This window comes from Temnothorax nylanderi, unplaced genomic scaffold, assembly GCF_030848795.1.
Source record: "Temnothorax nylanderi isolate EJ_2023f unplaced genomic scaffold, tnyl_v1.0 TNYL_tig0109_pilon, whole genome shotgun sequence".
Taxonomy (NCBI): Eukaryota; Metazoa; Arthropoda; class Insecta; order Hymenoptera; family Formicidae; genus Temnothorax; species Temnothorax nylanderi.
The window spans coordinates 424,958-443,206 of record NW_027249171.1 but is presented as its reverse complement, the minus strand read 5'-3'; the positions used below and the strand labels follow the sequence as shown (position 1 = coordinate 443,206).

Below are 18,249 nucleotides of genomic sequence, written 5' to 3'. Positions count from 1 at the left end.
GGTGAGTTTTTTAAAAAAAAGGTTTCCTTATTTTACAACTTATCGAAACTATTTACAGATAGGGATCAAAGTGTCCAGGGTTCTGACTTTTCAATCAGTTAACTCGCCTTCGGCACGAGAAACGCGTGACAAACTTTCGCTTCTGCTGAAGATGGCTCGATTCAGAGCCGAAACGTACGGATATTGTTTGGAGTAATGTACCAAGAGTATCAATAAATATTGAATTTACGCACAAGGATCTGCGTCCGACCCTTACTGCCCTGACTTCACATATTTAAAGGATATATATATATACGTGGTTTGTTTAAAAAATAATGAGACTGAATTTTTTTTCTCAACAACTGGTAACACTGTAAAAACGAGACTGCAGTGGATCTACATACTCTACTTTCAGTTAAAATTTCAATTTAATAACATTAACACATGTGATTCTACAATCATTTGTATAACTGTATGTTTGGGAGACGCGTCACGAAAATGGAACACAAGAAAATCGAGCAGCGTTATGCGACTAAGGGTGCGTTCCACTTATCGCTCGCAACGCTCGTGGAATCATTTCATCCTTGTTGTTTGTCAAATGTTAAACAAAGACGAAATGATGCTCGCGAGCGTTGTGAGCGATAAGTGGAACGCAGCCTAAGTTCTGTGTCAAACTCCAGGACAATACAATGGAAACATTTAAGAAGTTGAAACAGACTTGCAATGGTCAAGTTCTATCCCTGGCACAAGGCATTTTTAAACGGCGGTGAAATTGTGAAGATGAATCCCGTTCTGGACCACCAATGGCATAAATAATTTGATGATTTAAATTTAATAAAATTGATCACCAATCATTGTCAACTTTTTAAATGTTTCTGTCACGTTATCCTGAAATTTGACACAGAATTTACCGTGTCAAACTTCGCATAACGCTCCTCGATTTTCTTGTGTTTTATTTTCGTGACGCGTCATGCACTCAAACATACAGTTATACAAATTATTGTAGAATCACATGTGTTAATGCTATCAAATTGAAATTTTAACTGAAAGTAGAGTATGAATGTAGCTTTCGATCTACTGCAGTTTTTACAGTGTTACTACCAGTTTGTTGAAAAAAAATCAGTCTCATTACTTTTCAAACAGACCACGTACATATACATATATATATATATATATATATATATATATATATATATATATATATATTATTATAAATAAATATATATTAGCAATATTTTCCTTAAATATTGCTTTATATAGGTAGATATAAAAGAAACTCGTTTATCCCAAAATGAGATAAAAATTAAGCATGATAGTATGTGCATGTGCATTCTATTCTAAAAATGTTCAAATAAAAATAATTGTATCAGATTGTATCAGCTCATTGCCATGAAGAAAAGAGATATTTTATGAATATTTTTAGGTGTTAGATCACATGTACATATTATAAATAATGTTAATTATTAATCTTTTATGTGTTATTAATTTACTAACTTATGATCGAGAGCATTAACGTCATCCGTTACGCATTTACGGAAAGATCTTTATCTGCGATTTATCAGCTCTTTTTGCAAACTCAAATAATCGATACTATTAATAATGTAAGTGACAAGATAAATTTCTCTTAAATATAATATAGCAAAATTTGTTCATTGAATGCGCATATACCGGATGGCATACATTAATGCTGTGTACACGAGTCACATTTAAATAAGATTATATTAGATTATCGTTGTGTTAGTCATGAGTTACAATTTGTATACTATTAAAAAGTATATAATCCATAAGTCCATATGATATGCACTGTATTATGTTTGTATGTTGTGCATATTGCGATAACAATTATATTATACATTTATATGTTTGGAATGTATGTACAGGTACCTGAAAAATGTATTTCCAAAAGTGGATGAAACAATATTATTGGATGTGCTAGAACAGAGCGATAATAATGTGCAGAAGGCATCTGAAAAATTAATTGATTTAGGATACGAAAAACGAAATCCAACTGTTTCTGCCAGAGCCTTAGCAAAGAAGAAAGAAGAAGAACGGGTAATGAATTTTTTACCAAACAATGTAACATTGTTATATACAAAAAAAAATTGTTTCTATAGGTACATGACGAGCCAACTGCACCCACGCCTCCTCCGCGCATAAAAAGCCTGGAAGAAAAGAATAAGTGTATGTATTTGTTTAGATTTCTATTTTCTTTTTATGTCCGGTGATAGTATACTACAGAAAGAAAACATTACAGTAAAAACACGTTTGATGGAAAAATATAAGAATTTACCGGATCGAATTGTGATGCTTGCTATGGATAGTGTAGATTATGATGAAGAAAGAGCAATACATATATTAGATATAGTAATGGCAGAAGAAGCTACTCGACCACTATGTACTTCTAGCAGCCAAAGGTAATAGTTCATTTTTCAACAATGTATAAAAAATTATGCATAAATGTATATTTCTATTAATTGTTTCTCATGAGTTTATATAAAATATTGTAGTAGTAGAAGCGACGAACGGAAAGATAGTCCGCCAATAACAGAAGCTATAAAATTAACTGTTTCTCCAATTAAAAAGATAAGTAAAGATGCGGAAACTGAAAAATTAAAACGGTCCAAAAATAAGACTGAGATACCGAAGTAAGATATCTCTTTAAGATTATATTTTTTAAGATGTATTATTATCATGATAACACTTATCTATATAATAAAATATGTTGCGTTAGAGTTTCACGTGGAACCAGTACTACAGAGGATAAGGAATATAAATCCCCATACTTAACAAAACCAGTAGGATCAAACTCGGATTTAGCAAAGGGAGCGAATAATGATCTGCTGCTGTACGTTAAAAAGAATATTATTTAACTACTTTTCACGATTGTATATCTTTATAAACATTAAGTAAACGAAAATTATAGGCCGGATTACGCACCGTGGTCGGGGCCGGATCCAAATTTGCTGACCAAGCAACCATTTTCAAGATCACTCGCGATGGGGCATGATGCAAGTCTGATTTCTACCCGCAATTGTCTTGCTAAAGGTTCTCAGTCCGAATTACGAAAAGGACCGTTAAGGGGATTGGCCCAAGGCTCCATTTATTCGCAAAGGAATATAGCCAATACCGAGAGTCGTGGTAAATGAAATATGTGCAATTGTTTCTTTCTTGATATTTTCGCATTTGTTAAATAATTATATATTAAATTCTAATTTTTAGTAGCAACTGTACAACCGTCCCTCTTTGGGATGTTATGATTTAATTTTTAATATTTTTTATTGATTCGCACATTATCAAAAATCTAATCTGTTCTTGTGTAAATCTAATCTGTTTCTATGTAATTTAATAGATTTATATTTTGTTGATAGTTTATATATATTTTTGTTTGGTAGGATTAAACGAAAAATACATTATATTGATTATTTATTATTTGAGATTATATTATTTATTATTAAGCCACAATAAATTTATTTATGAATTTGTTTCTCTTAGGAACTTAATTTATATTTATCATATGAGCCATATATATATATATATATATATATATATATATATATATATATAAAGTAACGTAGACAAGAAACTTTATTGAACATAATCTATTAATAAGACGCAGATGCGTAAAATGCGATGCATTTTGATTTTGCTAAAAATTTTGAAACTTGGATTATCTCACTATTAAAGTAAACACTTTATATACACAAGTGCAATCGGCCCCATGCTATACATAGATTTATGTCAGCTGAAAGTAAGTAAAACTTATAAATTTAAATAATGAGACAATTTGTACAGTAAATGCAAGTAAAAATATACATTAATCATAGCTCATGAACTAGCGACGACAATGAACTGGTGAAACGGCTGTGTACATCGAATCACCACCTTTTTTTTGTTCATATACTATATGGGATTGCTTGACATTTTTGCATTTTAAACGCAATAACTATTTACATATTTATGTTGGTTTTTTTTTATTTAAACACTGATTATGTTGTCCAAAGTTTTCGATATGTAGGATACATTTCTGTACTCAAAAAATCATGTAGATGTTAAAACAAATAACTTAAAGTAACTGGCACATACATTCAAAACAAGTAGTTAATTTCCGAGTACGGTTGAATTACGCGAATATACATGAACAAGAAAAATCAAGTCAAACCGGGTATTTTCTATCTGATCACCTCACAATTTTGATATATTATATATTTGTGTTACAATTTATTTATTACTATAACATAGATACTTTTCATTTGCAAAAATAATGTTAATAAAAAATATTTATTTGTTTAAAAAATTTTTTAAATAAATAATTTTTTTAAATTGTTACAACAATGCACAAAAATGGTTATAGCACTGATAAAAATCAAAACAATATAGTAATTAAACGTGTATACATTGCATAATTCATTCTTTTGACTAATCACAGTTTTTTTTGTAAATATCTCGAAAACTATAAATTTTAAGAAAAAAATGATAAAATATGTTTTGTAGATCTCGATCAGATCTACAACTTTGATCTCTTGAGTTTTTTCGATATTCCTTATAGTTTTTTAGAAAAACTCATTTGTTTACATTTTCACGTGTATTTTGTTTAAAAAAACATAGAGGTAAAGGCGATTTTGGTGGATTTTGGATATGTTATTCAGTATATTTTTCTGAAAATTTTAAGCCTAAAAACGTGCGTGGTGCAATTTTTTCCGGGTCAAATCGTATCTCGAGCCTGTACTACATGGATAGTTCCGATAAATTTATATAAATATACGAAAATTCCACTGTACTACTTTGTATTAAACATATACTACACCTTTGAAAATAGTTGTACAAGTTTTTTTTCAATGTTATTTACATATAAAAAGCAGAGGTATTAAAATGAAAAAGTAACATCCTCCTCTTCTAAAAAAGGCACTTCATCGATACTCGAATCTATCAAAGTATTGTTGTCGCTTTTCCGCGATGCCGATTGGTTCTCTCTCTGCGCTTACTTCATGAGCGGCTGTCATGGCATATTTTGACAGTTGTGTGGTTAATAGTGGAATAGTAACAGTGAAATATTAAAGTTAAATAGCGCGCGCCTGTGATGTCTAGTAATAAATAAATTACTAATTGATTAGAGTTACTATTTTATTGGAAAATGTGCCAATTTTTTAACACATCTAGAAATCTAAACAAAATAAACAAAAAATAATAAATGACAGGACCGATATAAATCATACAATAAATTAGAGAAGATACTAGTCGGACTGGATTTTGGTAGTCTAATAATAATATTTCTGTATGAATTTTTGTATACTTTTTCCTCAGTAAACTGCGCGCCGATTATTTGTCGGTCTTAAAACACAGCTTTTTGTTGGAACAGTAAATCCACTTAAATCGATAATCGATTATACTTTTGATGTTAATAAACATCCTATTTAAATCACTGTAAAGAATTTATTGCGAAAAGTATCGCGAACAGCTAGGGTTCGAACGGACCTCGCTACAATGTGTGACGTCTTCGCCGTTGAGGTATGTGATGATGTCGCAATAACCAGTAACTATTAAGGAGAACGTCTTTCGGCATGAATAAACAATAATAAATGAAACAGTTTACTGACAATTACTACGTTTACGCGAGCGTTACTTCTATAGTAACTTACGATAATTCCTTCGCGTAAACGGGATTTTGTAGTAACTTACGATAATTTACTCCGCGTAAACGAGTGAATTATCGTAAGTTACTACAGAAGTAACGCTCGCGTAAACGTAGTAACAGAAATATTATTATTGGCTACCAAGATCCAGCCCGACCGAAAATCTCTAATTAATTGTGTAAAAAAATAATTACAAATTTGTGATCATGTATGTACGTTCCTTAAGAGCAAAGTTTCAATTGTTTCAAAATTTGAAATCCTGGTTTGAAAATATATATTAGTATACATTTTTTTATCAAGGCAACTAAAGCAAATTACACATGTCTGTATATCATATATGTGCCACTTTCTACTTGTGATGTAGATAATTTGACTTTTTTCACACAATTGCATATTAAATAACAATTTAATTCTCAGCAAGAACATTGATATTTTTCAAACTTTATAACGCCCTATAACTCATAAAAGTCACATTATTGCAATAATTAAAATTAATATAAAGCCTTATACATATAGTGATTAACATCAAAAGCTTAAAAAATTTTACATGATACCTGTTGATTGTTAAAGATTGTATGATTTAAATAGATTATTAAGAACTCAAGTTATTATTTATGTTATTATTTATGTTATTATGTTATTATTTATTATTTTTAAATGCATTAAAAATGTCAAGTACATCTTATTATGCAAAGAAAAAAAGCTGGAAACTTTTCTGCTGAATCCTCGTCTTTCTCGTCCAATAACCGGCTCGTGCACGTTTAGGCCCGTCCTTTTTTCTCATTTAAAAAAGAATTGTACTAAGTAGCTAGTAAGAATTAAACATCTAGTTTAAATATACTAGGAATTCCGGAATTATTCGGATAACCCTTTTAACTATAGATTATTTTATTCATTTAAAATCAATTTTTCTGTAATGAGAACATTGAAACAGTTATAATAATTTGTAGCTATAATCAGGAAATAAGAGTGAAAGAATAATTATATGTCAAAGATCACTATTTACAACAGGAAAAATAATCTTGGATTTAATTTTAGCTTGAAATATAATCCAAAGCTTTTCTAAAAGTAAAATCTAAAAAAAAATTTTTTTAACTTGACTTATGGAAAATACGTCCTTTCCAATATAAATACTTTGAAAGGTTTCCTAATAAAATCTCTTTATAAAACTTTACATTTCTAGAAATAACAAATCTTAAAATAATAGACAGAACTCAAAAAAGTACGCAAAAATATAAAATTAACTTAATTCATTTTTATATATTCATTTTTATATATTCATCATGGTAATTATGCATAAAAACACCCCACTCGCCAATGACCTTGACCTTGACATATGTTGTCAAGGTCATGACCCTGAGTAACCTTGACCTTGAAAAAAGTGGCGGTCACGATCTTTTTCAAAAGTTATGAAGCATTAAAGTTTTTGCTTTGTAAAAATTATTCAACAATAGCACGTTTATCCTCCTGCGGTCACATGAGTTTGTGGCGTGCTTTACGAGCTCGTTTAAGTAGAGGTGGTATTAAACAAGATAAGTTAGTCAATCAAATGTGTGAATATTTGTGGCGATTTACAATAAAAAGAATTGGAGGAGACCCATTTTATGTATTAGGAGTATAAAAAAGTTCTCGGCTTTTTTTCACAAAATTCAATTTTTATTTGAAAACGTACAGAAAGAGCTGCTGTGCAAGCTCTTTTTCAGTTTGTTCGGTGTTTTGATCGAGTAAAGTGCTCTTCACACTACGTATCGCGGACGCGGATCGGATTGAGATTGCGGATCGCGGATCGTTATCTAGCCAATCATAGACGAGCAGCTCATCTGTGATTGGCTGATATCCGATCCGCGATCCGTAATCCCAATTCGATCCGCGTCCGCGATACGTAGTGTGACACGGGCATAAAGCTTACAGTTCGTCCGTTTCAAATTGGGGAGGGCGTCCAGCACGCGAATGGTCTTCAAGATCGAAATTTCCTTCGCGAAATCGTTGATACCATCTTTTACACGTAGAATGTGTTACGACATTCTCACCATATGCAGCACAAATCATTTTAGTGGCTTCAGCAGCGTTTTTCTTCAAATAAAACGCAAAGTGGATGGAAAATCGAATATGCTCTTTTGTTATTGCCATTGTAAACACCACCGATTTGTAAGGTTATATGCATCAAATGCCAAACTGTGTGGCATTTTGAAAAGCTATATGTCAGCACTTTCAAACCGCAAAAGAGCGGGAGAATAACTAAAATTTAAAATGTAGTTTCGATTTCATGAAATCTAAAGCCGAGAACTTTTTTATACTCCTAATATTACTATAGATGACATAAAATATGTGTATTCAGGAAATTAATAAAGAATATATAATAAAACACGAAAATTTGTCGGCCTAACTGGCAATAAATTTAATATCAATCACAACGACGTTTCGACCTCTGCTTTGGGTCCTTATCAAGTTACAATTATTTAGCAATGCTGCAACAACACAAATTACCGATATTACACAGAAATTAATCAATAATGGTACAAATATAAAAACTTACAATGATTGCGCGTCAAGTTTTAAATCTTATTGTCATCGTTAAAAATATGCGGTCAGGAGATGTAAAAGAACAACCACTAGAGACATGACCATGCCGTGTAAAGCTCGGAGAACGAATGGTAAATTCATAATAAACAAACGCAAACTACCGTGAATTGTATAGAAGGTAAAGTCTAAAGCGAAGATATAATACGGTCATAGACTAATGGTAGATTTTCGGTGTCTTTTTGTGAGTTAATAGCGTCTGTATGTTTTTTAATGAACAACATTTCAGAGATTTCCCGTTTTTTGAGGTTTTGCTCCCTATGTAAAATTTTAACATCTTGCCATTTAAAGTTGTGGTCGAAATCCATTCTATGCTTGCTAACGACTGAGTGCTGATTGGAGCGCTTGTTAATGTCAGCACTATGTTCTTTTACACGGGTCTCCAAGTGTCTTTTGGTCTGACCAATATAACAAGCACTACAATCCGAGCACTCAAGTTTGTAGACCACACCAGTACATTTCTTATTCTCGAGTCTGTCCTTCCCTTTTTTAATTAATGTATCTAATTTCTTAGGTACGGTGTAAAGGGTGCTTACGCCGTAATTACCAAAGGTCCTTCGCAAGCCTTCACTAAAATTTTTTAAATAGGGAATGGGCACATAATTTTTTAAATCAGGGATGTTAGATCCTCTATCATCGTTGTTACCTCTGTCATCGTTATTCGACCGCTTGTTAATTTCCGCAAGTCGTTTTTTAATATGTTTGTTAATTAACGCGTCTGGGAAACAGTTGTTCAATAAAATTGATTTTACCAAGTTAATGTTTTCGGCATGAAACCGCTCATCTGACAAGAGTATTGCGTGGTCGACTAAGCTAATGATGGTATTGATCTTATATTTCAACGGATGGCTGGAGAAGAAATTGATGTAACGGCCCGAAAACGTTGGTTTTCGATACCAGTTTGTAACTAAGCGATTATCATATCTAAAAACCATAGTATCTAAGAAACTCAAACCATTGTTCTTCTCCAGTTCATACGTGAATTTGAGTTGAGGGTGATAGTTATTAAAAGCCACCACAACGTCATTAAGTATTGATCTCGGAATACACATAAAGATGTCATCCACATAACGGCGAAAAATCTTAATTTGAGAGTCGAAGGAGCGAAGGCAGTAAGTTTCTAAGTCATCCATTACTATGTCCGCCAAAATCGGCGAGAGAGGAGAACCCATTGGGCTGCCGAAAATTTGCTCGTAAAATTCGCCATTAAATGAAAAACTGGTGGAGCTCAGAACCATCTTGACAGCGTATAAGAACTGATCAAGATTCATCCGAGTCTTTCTCGATATTGCATCCCACCTTTTCTCGATTCCGGTCAAAACAAGTTCAATTGGTATGTTGGTGAACAACGCAACAACATCGAGAGAGACAAGGATGTGGTCAGGAGGGATACTGAAATGCTTCATACTCCTCACAAAGGACCAACTGTCTTTAACATGAGAAATCGGTTTCGTGACAGCCTTATCGAGGATGTTGTGTAGATAAGACGCGATATTATATAACGGGCTTCCAATGGCCGATACAATTATGCGAAGCGGGTAGCCCTCCTTGTGGATCTTCGGGAGCCCGTAGCAACGTGGAAGGTTGCCATTCGTACAGTTTAGTAAATTATAAACCCTCGCATCAATAATATCGTTGTTCAACCATGATTTCACTAAACTGTTAAGATTCGAGGTAATCTTCTTTATCGGGTCTTTATTCAATTTTCTATATGTAGATGGATCACCAAGTATATATATATATATATATATATATATATATATATATATATATATAAACGAGCTCGTAAAGCATGCCACGAACCCATGTAACAACTCGTCTCGCGTGAAAAGTGTATGCGTGGAGGCAGTAGGTTCCGCCCCCCTGCCCCGAGGGGCTCCACTATTATTAAACTAGACACATGTGCCTTCAAAGTACATGCGTTGGCTTTCTACGCGTGGAAAGTTGTAAACCCATGTGGCACCTCGTTTCGCGTGGAAAGTGTATGCGTGGAGGCAGTAGGTTCCGCCCGCGCGGGGGGCTCCACTATTATTAAACTAGACACATAGTGTGCCTTCAAAGTACATGCGTTGGCTTTCCACGCGTGGAAAGTTGTAAACCCAGCAGGGTGTGTGTGTGTGGGTGTGTGTGTGGGTGTGTGTGTGGGTGTGTGTGCGTGTGCGCGAGTGCGCGTGCGCGCGTGCGCGCGTGTGCGTGTGCGTGTGCGTGTGCGCGCGCGCGCGCGCGCGCGTGTGTGTGTGTGTGTGTGTGTGTGTGTGTGTGTGTGTGTGTGTGTGTGTGTGTGTGCGTGCGTGCGCGCGCGCGTGCTATTGTTGAATAATTTTTACAAAGCGAAAACTTTAATGCTTCGTAACTTTTGAACGGATCGTGACCGCCACTTTTTTCAAGGTCAAGGTTACTCAGGATCATGACCTTGACAACATATGTCAAGGTCAAGATCATTGGCGAGTGGGGTGTTTTTATGCGTAGTTACCCATTTTTATATATAACAATAATAAGCATAAACATTTTTACTTGTTTTACATATAGAGCTTTAAATTTTCTGAGACAAAAATTAGAACTTTTAAAAAGAATTCTCTAGATTGATCAAAAATAACTACAAAAATAAAAGAATATCTGGTGGTTTTAACACATTCTGTAGAGATAGAGATTCGTTAGAGATAGAAAAAGAAAAAGGAAGATTTGTAAAAAAGTATGGAGAGAAAACACAGAAAGAACTTGTTTTTCGTAACAGTTGCCACATGATATATAACTCACCAATAATTCATAATAAACCGTATAAGCAGAAAAATACGTTTCTATTGCAAAGCAATTTGCTTTCTCTCTCGTATGAAGTTTTTATTTAATACTTTAACATTTATTGTACGGTTTTTACTAGCAACAATCGATACTTGTTCTGTGTAAAATATTTTAGGCCTAGCAAATCAGATTTCTGCCACATAATTTTCTTTTACTAATTTACGATTTTTCAGATTTGTTTTTAAACTTAATTATCTTGACAAAGATCATCGTTTGTTGCAATTTGACTAATTAACCATCAGACTTTAATCTGTCGAAACTTACAATCTGTCGAAACTTACATGAAATTAAATGAAAAATAAGACTTTTACTATCTATATACGCTTGTAAAGTTCAATCCCCTAAAAACTTTTTATTTTCAATTATAACTCGAGACTTTTTCCACTATCCTGTTTGATATTTTTATTAAGAAAAGATTGATTTCAGATTATGTTGAAAAAAAAGTTATGTGGATACAAAAATTATAAAAATATACGGAGCATCACAGTTAATTTCCATATATTTTTTCTTGTTTTTCTTTGTGAAAATAATAGAAATATAAAAATATAATAGAAAAGAATATATATGTTATGGTCAAAACCCGAAACGCGGGCAACCCTAGGATTGACTAATCAATTCTGCCGAATGGCCAAAGCGTCTTGGTCAAAGTTTTGTAGTAATTGCTGATATGTGTATATAGACAGTACACAAATAGGCTGGGAAGGGGCCCCGCCGCACAAAAAAACTAATCTAACTCCCAGCCTATTCTTAGAAACTGCTTTAATCAAGACGCTTGGACATTCCGCAGGATTGACCAGTCATTCCGCAGAATTGACTGGTCAATCCTAGGAATGCCGTGTTTCGGGCTTTGACCATAATGCATATACAGTATATACACACATACACGCACACGTACAAAAATATAATTAAAAAATTAAACCTTGTAATTATATATAATAATTTATTATTATAACAATTATAAATAATTTTGTGTGTATGTGTATGTGTGTAAAGAAAGGGAGAAAGGAAAAGCGCTTAATACAAATGAAGAGAAACATTAATGAGTCGTGTATCATGAGTTTTCTTAATAAAAACATGGTGTTCAGGTCCATTAATAGAGCATGTCAGAAAATGTTACATTCTTTGACAATAAGAAAGATTGAGAGAATGTGTGGTATATTTTTCAATGGCAAATACGCTATTAGATCTTCCTAGAATCATAGTATACATCCTATAAAATTTTATTCCGCAATACGTAATAACGTAAAATATTACATAGCATTTCCATCTTTAACATATCTTATTGAGTATGTATAAAACATGTTAAAACTCTCTCAGAACATATTTAAGTATTACCGGTGAAGTTTAAACGTGATTTTCTATACACATATACACATAAAATTATATATTATACTTAATAGTACATTTTTAATTGGTATATATTTACATATATTCGTATATTCTTAAATAAATAATACATAACTGAATCTTTTTTAAACTTTTCCACAAATGTGAACAAGTTTATTAAAGATTTTTTTAACTTTAGTAGAGTTCAAAATTTAGCATCAATCTCTAATGACATTTTGAAGTATCATTATCATGCATAATTGTTCCTTTTGATATTTTTTCGTTAGAAACGATAAAATTATGTATATTATTGAAATTCTTGTATGCTAATTTAGCATAATCTAATTTAACATAATACTACACTGTATTAATATTCGTTAAATGTAATGTCGTTGAATGTAATGTCCCATCTATTCTGAGTTTATAAAATAAGTAATTATATACTCTGAGGAATTTATTAGTATTAAAATATAAGATCATTAATTACTTATCTTTTGTTAAATATTATTTTTACAGATTATTTTACAAAATGTAAGATTTACAAATGTAAGATTTATTATTATCAAGTAAAATCATCATTACTATAATGTAACTTTAAGTCTTGAATATTAGAGCTAAAAACCTGAAATTTTTCCACATGATAATTTTAAAATATTTTAATATCGATAAATTCCTTAATAATAAAATGGACTTCCTTTTAAGTACAGTGTTTATAATCGTAATGATCGTATTCCAAATGAAAATTTTAGCTGAAATTTAAAGCCAAATATACAGTATTAAAATATATTTTAATGTGTATGCATGCGTGCGTACGTGTGTGTATGTGTGTGTGTACATATATATAAAAGAGAAATTCCATTAGATGGATGTATATTTAGAAATATGTTTTATACACTTGCGTTATATATAAAACAGATAAAACAAAACCAGATAAAGATAGAGAAAACTAGCATATCTCTAATACAGAGCAAAATCTCCACCAATTAATGTGCAGAATAGGTCACAACCAAAATTAATTTTCCAATAATAAACTATATAAAAATTAATATTTATATACGCTATAATCGAATATTAATATACAGAAATATTTTCATAGCTTGACTCAAGAGTAATCCAGCTTTATAAATATTTAAGATACGATTAAAATGTTAATAACGGATGGGCTGTGGCTGAAATGTTAGTTGAGAGCTATTTTTATAGCTTTTTGACTTTTAAAAATAAATTACAAGGAATAAAGTAATATATTTTGCTATATTTTGAGCATTGCCATTGGTACAGGAAACTAATATGTACAGAAAACTACAAGTAGATAATATCGCACGTCCTTCGATATTAGCCATTAAATTAAAGCCATTTTATTTATAAGTACTTCATAAAGTATATTTGCTTATATTATACATATTATTCTATGAAAAAAGCTATTTAATGATGTCAAATTTGTGATTTTGCAATATGCATTATTCTATTCATAAGAAGAAATAGTGATAATAACATTTTTAATTGCGCAGTATGTTACATTTTATGAAAAAATTTCAGTTAAATAACAAATTATAAATAATTGTAACACGTATTTCAGATAACAAATTACAATTTGAAATATGACAAAGAATTCTGTGCAAAAGATGTTAAATGTTTGTTTTATGTTACTATATGTATTTTAGAAAATTAATCTTCAGAAGTATATTTATCTATCAGCAAATTATTATATTCCTCACGCACAATCAATATACAAATAACTTTGCCTGATAGTTTAAATTTAAGTCCAAAATAACTTACACATGTGTTACATATATATATATATATATATATATATGTGTGTGTGTGTGTGTGTGTGTGTGTGTGTATATGTGCGCGCGCGCGCGCGTGTGCGTGCGCGTATGTGTGTATCTTGTCAAAAGATATTTTTCGTACCTATATCAATCAGTATTATCTTATATCCAAAGATAATATATGCTAGAATTATATAGGTATTCTATTTCACTTATAATTTAATATACTTCATTGTAATATTGCTACAAGAGTTTGCTATGCTCTTAGCTGTAGTAAAACAATTGTATCAAAATGTTACATTGCTAAAGTAACTTACTACCTAGTTTCACCAACGTCGATTAACTGTAACCTTCGATTAAACTCACTCTTCGTCTCTTTCTGATATCCATTTCTATCAATGCAGATTAACTTCAATCTCGGTTTAACTTACTTTTTATCTTTTTCTAGTTTCGAAATTAGAAAAAGATAAAAAGTAAGTTAAACCGAGATTAAAGTTAATCCACATTGATAGAAATGGTTATAAGGGAAACAGTTAGAAAGAGACAAAGAGTGAGTTTAATCGAAGGTTACAGTTAATCGACGTTGGTGAAATTGGGCCTAGCTCGCTCTGATAAAAACGAGTAGGTAATACTCGAGCAAATTATCTAAGTAGCAATGTAAGTGTGATGTAAATAAAAAATGTATGTTAAATATTGCAAATAATACAAGAAATTATATCTCATTATCTTTAGACATATCTGTGCAATAAATCTGTAATCATATTATATATGCGACAATCTAATTTAATTAATCACCTATATATTAAGAATTATTAATTTATAAGTTACGCATGTTAGGCCGATCAAACAAAACAAATTTTTTTTTGTCAAAAGTAACAAATTGTCAAAAGCCAATTCTGTTTTCTTTTTTATTTGGAACTTTAGAATGCACGCGCGCATGCACTGTGCCACAAATAAAATATCTGACGAGAGGATAATTGTTTCTTTACAATAAAAAAAACTTTACTCTTGCTTTTCCGTAATTCCAGTATTATCTTAGATAAATTGTTTGCATGTAAGTTTACTTTGCACTTCTTTAAATAACATTTGTGTGTAGCTTAATTTAACATATTATTTACATGCGCTTGGGATAAGTTTAAAAAATCAATTTTTTTATTATCTAAAAACAAACTGTTGTACTTTATATTCTACATTTCCAATTAAACATATTCCCAAATTATTTGAGATAGGAGCTTATCAAGTTTCACACGTACGTATATGCACGCACGTAAGCATACACACAAACTTAATGCATTATTTATGCGCTAAATATAAATTGCTTTCTTTATCCTTATTAAAGTATTAACATTTTGTATCAATATAAAAAATAAGGAGGTAACTTATGGCTTTATACAAGACCGACCGATTCATAACCAAATCGAGTTCGATTCCGATTATTATCCTATATATGCTTACTCTGCCTGTGTAAAAAATGAGTAAGTAGCTTATTGTTAGACGTCAACACTGCCGGCCTCAAGCTCGGACAAAGAAGGAGGCTTTATGGGCAAGGTTGTTAACCTACCCATGGGTAAAACAAAAATAAATGCTCACAGGTCCAACAATAAGCCTCGGAAGAGGCGCCATAAATTTGGAAAAAGAGACTCACTCAAGCCTAGTTCAAGAGAAAGAAAATAAAAAAAAAACAAAATTAATGGTAATACGCGTGATACAAATATATATAAACTAGATGCACTTAAAGAAACAATGATATAGGACAACTATAACTAAAAAGAATACAATGACAAATAATATTCTTAGAATATTTGGTTCTGTTATTTAAACTTCGTCTTCGTTTAAAAGCATGTTTGGAATGCCATCGTTGATCGGAAATTTTCTATTGGATTCTGGACACAATAAATCTCCATTTATAACTTCGACTTCCAACAGAACGTGATGAGCCTTTTTCAGAAAGTCTTCATTAGTCTCGAAGTCTTCTATTAGAATCTGAGGTAATTCACCAACATGCCCTATCTATAAAACGTTTGTTAATATATTAATTTAAAATATTGTTTATTATTACAATATTTTACATGAAAAGATGATATCTTACGCTCTCGGCAGCTTTATATAGTACTGTCCAGTCCAGTTTTGGAATTATCCTAGCGATATATTCTGGATTAAAGTCTACTTCGGACACTCGGATGTCTCGAGCCTGCAAATATTTTTAATACATATGTAACAGTAAGAGAGAAATGAGAGCTGTAGATTTAAAATAAAATTGTAATTTTTTTGTTTTTTAAGGTAAACAAAATTAAAAGTAATAATAGAAATAAATTTCAAGCTTTTATAAAACAAAGACTAATATCAAAATAGCATGAAACTATTTATATAATTTTGTCAAAAAGTAATTATATATTTCAAATTATATATCTTCTTTGTTATTTGTTTAAAACATGAAAAAAATATATATATGCTTATGAATAATTAAATATATACATATATATATAAAATAATAGATTTACCTCTTATTTTCCTATTATTTAATACAAGTTTTTTAATTATTCATAAGCATATATATTTTCATGTTTTAAACAAATGACAAAGAGGATATATAATTCGAAATATATAATTACTTTTTGACAAAAATATATAAATATATATATATATATATATATGTATATATATATATAAAGTAAAAATTGATATATAAAAATTAATTTGGAAACTTTTAAAATTTTTATTGATTCTTATCAACTCAAAGAATATAACATTCATAAACTTCATTGGACCTAATTAAATGAAGTAAAATTGAGATAATTATGAAGGAGAGGAGCTTCTTTACCGATTTGGCTGAAACTTTACAATTTTGTGTATTTTAGTGCGTAAAATATGAATCTATAAGTTAAAATTGTCGCTCCCAATTAGGGAAAAAGTTATTAAGTACTAAAGTTGACAGTTGCGTGGTTAGGATGTCTGTTATTTATTATACTTTGTATTTATAGACTTTTCAATATTCCAATTATTTTCTGCTTAAAAAAAGCATAATAACTCTATTTCTATTATCTTTTTTAACCATTTAATTCAATATGTTATAGCATATTCAGTACAACAAAACTGCATATTTTCCAAAGAAAACAATAATTTATGTTTTTTGTTAAAGCAGAAAATAGTTGGACCAACCATATCCAGTACAACAAAATTGTATATTTTCCAAAGAAAATAATAATTTATGTTTTTTGTTAAAGCAGAGAATAGTTGGACCAACTATGCCATAATATATTGAATTAAATGGTTAAAAAAGATAATAGAAATAGAGTTATTATGCTTTTTTTAAAGCAGAAAATAATTGGCATATTGAAAAGTCAATAAATACAAAGTATAATAAATGACAGACATCCTAACCACTCAACCGTCAACTTTAGTACTTAATAACCTTTTTCCTAATTGAGAGCGACAATCTTAACTTATAGATTCATGTTTTACGCACCAAAATACACAAAATTGTGAAGTTTTAGCCCTTCTCCTTCATAATCACCTCGTTTTTTTTCCAGTTTTCTGTATGCAACAATTTAGCAACAAAAGTTAAATGTAACAACTTTAATAAAAATAACCTTACTTTAGAGACTATTCAATGTACTATATTTAGTGTACCCATACAATAATTTTCATTACTTATTGCTGAGTATTTCAACAATTCTAAATCAATTTTATATTCTAGACGTATAAATTGCAATTTGTACATCTTAATATAAGAAAGAAAAAGGCTTACAATAATTTTCAGAGGATAGCCGACCGTCACGCCTTTCATAGCTCTAGATGTTAACATATTGTGCGTGAGAAGCTTCATATTTTTCTACAACGAGAAAGTGACAGCGAATTATTTACTCTAAATATCAAGAGACACTGTATTCGGATAGTGTCTCGCGCCAATAAGACATACAGAGTTACAGAGAAATAAAACGCGTACAGCCTGAGATGTAAAATGTAATGTATCATACATATGTATATGTTTGTACATACACTGGTGTCTGGTGTATGTGTATGTATGTGATGTATGTACATACAATACATATGCATACACACGTGTACACACGTGGTCATTGGTCGCGTTCAGCAGACCAAGCCGCTCAGTAGCAGTCGAACATGATTGATTGGCTCTTACTTTTAGAACCAACCAATCGACGCAG

The 18,249-nt window shown here is 31.0% G+C and overlaps 2 protein-coding genes across 4 annotated transcripts in view; one reads left to right on the top strand and one right to left on the bottom strand.

The window, feature by feature from the left end:
• LOC139775994 (uncharacterized) overlaps nt 1-11,307 on the top strand; it is a 35,903-nt gene extending 24,596 nt beyond the window's left edge. For all 3 annotated transcript variants that reach the window (XM_071712382.1, XM_071712383.1, XM_071712384.1), the window contains 6 exons: nt 1,860-2,031; nt 2,094-2,160; nt 2,234-2,393; nt 2,487-2,624; nt 2,711-2,824; nt 2,903-11,307. In XM_071712382.1, coding sequence (XP_071568483.1) covers nt 1,860-2,031; nt 2,094-2,160; nt 2,234-2,393; nt 2,487-2,624; nt 2,711-2,824; nt 2,903-3,125 — 874 coding nt within the window. In that variant the 3' untranslated portion in view covers nt 3,126-11,307. The remainder of the gene's footprint in view (nt 1-1,859; nt 2,032-2,093; nt 2,161-2,233; nt 2,394-2,486; nt 2,625-2,710; nt 2,825-2,902) is intronic.
• A 2,239-nt stretch (nt 11,308-13,546) lies between these two features.
• Nucleotides 13,547-18,023, bottom strand: Trmt112 (tRNA methyltransferase subunit 11-2). The gene is made up of 4 exons (XM_071712386.1): nt 18,003-18,023; nt 17,832-17,915; nt 16,173-16,274; nt 13,547-16,093 (listed from the first exon to the last, which is right to left on the bottom strand). The coding sequence occupies exons 2-4, from the start codon at nt 17,907-17,909 to the stop codon at nt 15,899-15,901; spliced, it is 375 nt and encodes a 124-aa protein (XP_071568487.1). The 5' UTR covers nt 17,910-17,915; nt 18,003-18,023; the 3' UTR covers nt 13,547-15,898.
• Between the last annotated feature and the right edge of the window lie 226 nt (nt 18,024-18,249).

Bases quoted from the DNA above. Each gene is read 5' to 3' on its own strand.
- Trmt112 (XM_071712386.1), bottom strand. From the start codon at position 17,909: ATGAAGCTTCTCACGCACAATATGTTAACATCTAGAGCTATGAAAGGC. The intron at 16,275-17,831 runs GTAAGCCTTTTT...AAATATTTGCAG, and splicing joins GCTATCCTCTGAAAATTATT to GCTCGAGACATCCGAGTGTC. The intron at 16,094-16,172 runs GTAAGATATCAT...AACGTTTTATAG, and splicing joins TATATAAAGCTGCCGAGAGC to ATAGGGCATGTTGGTGAATT.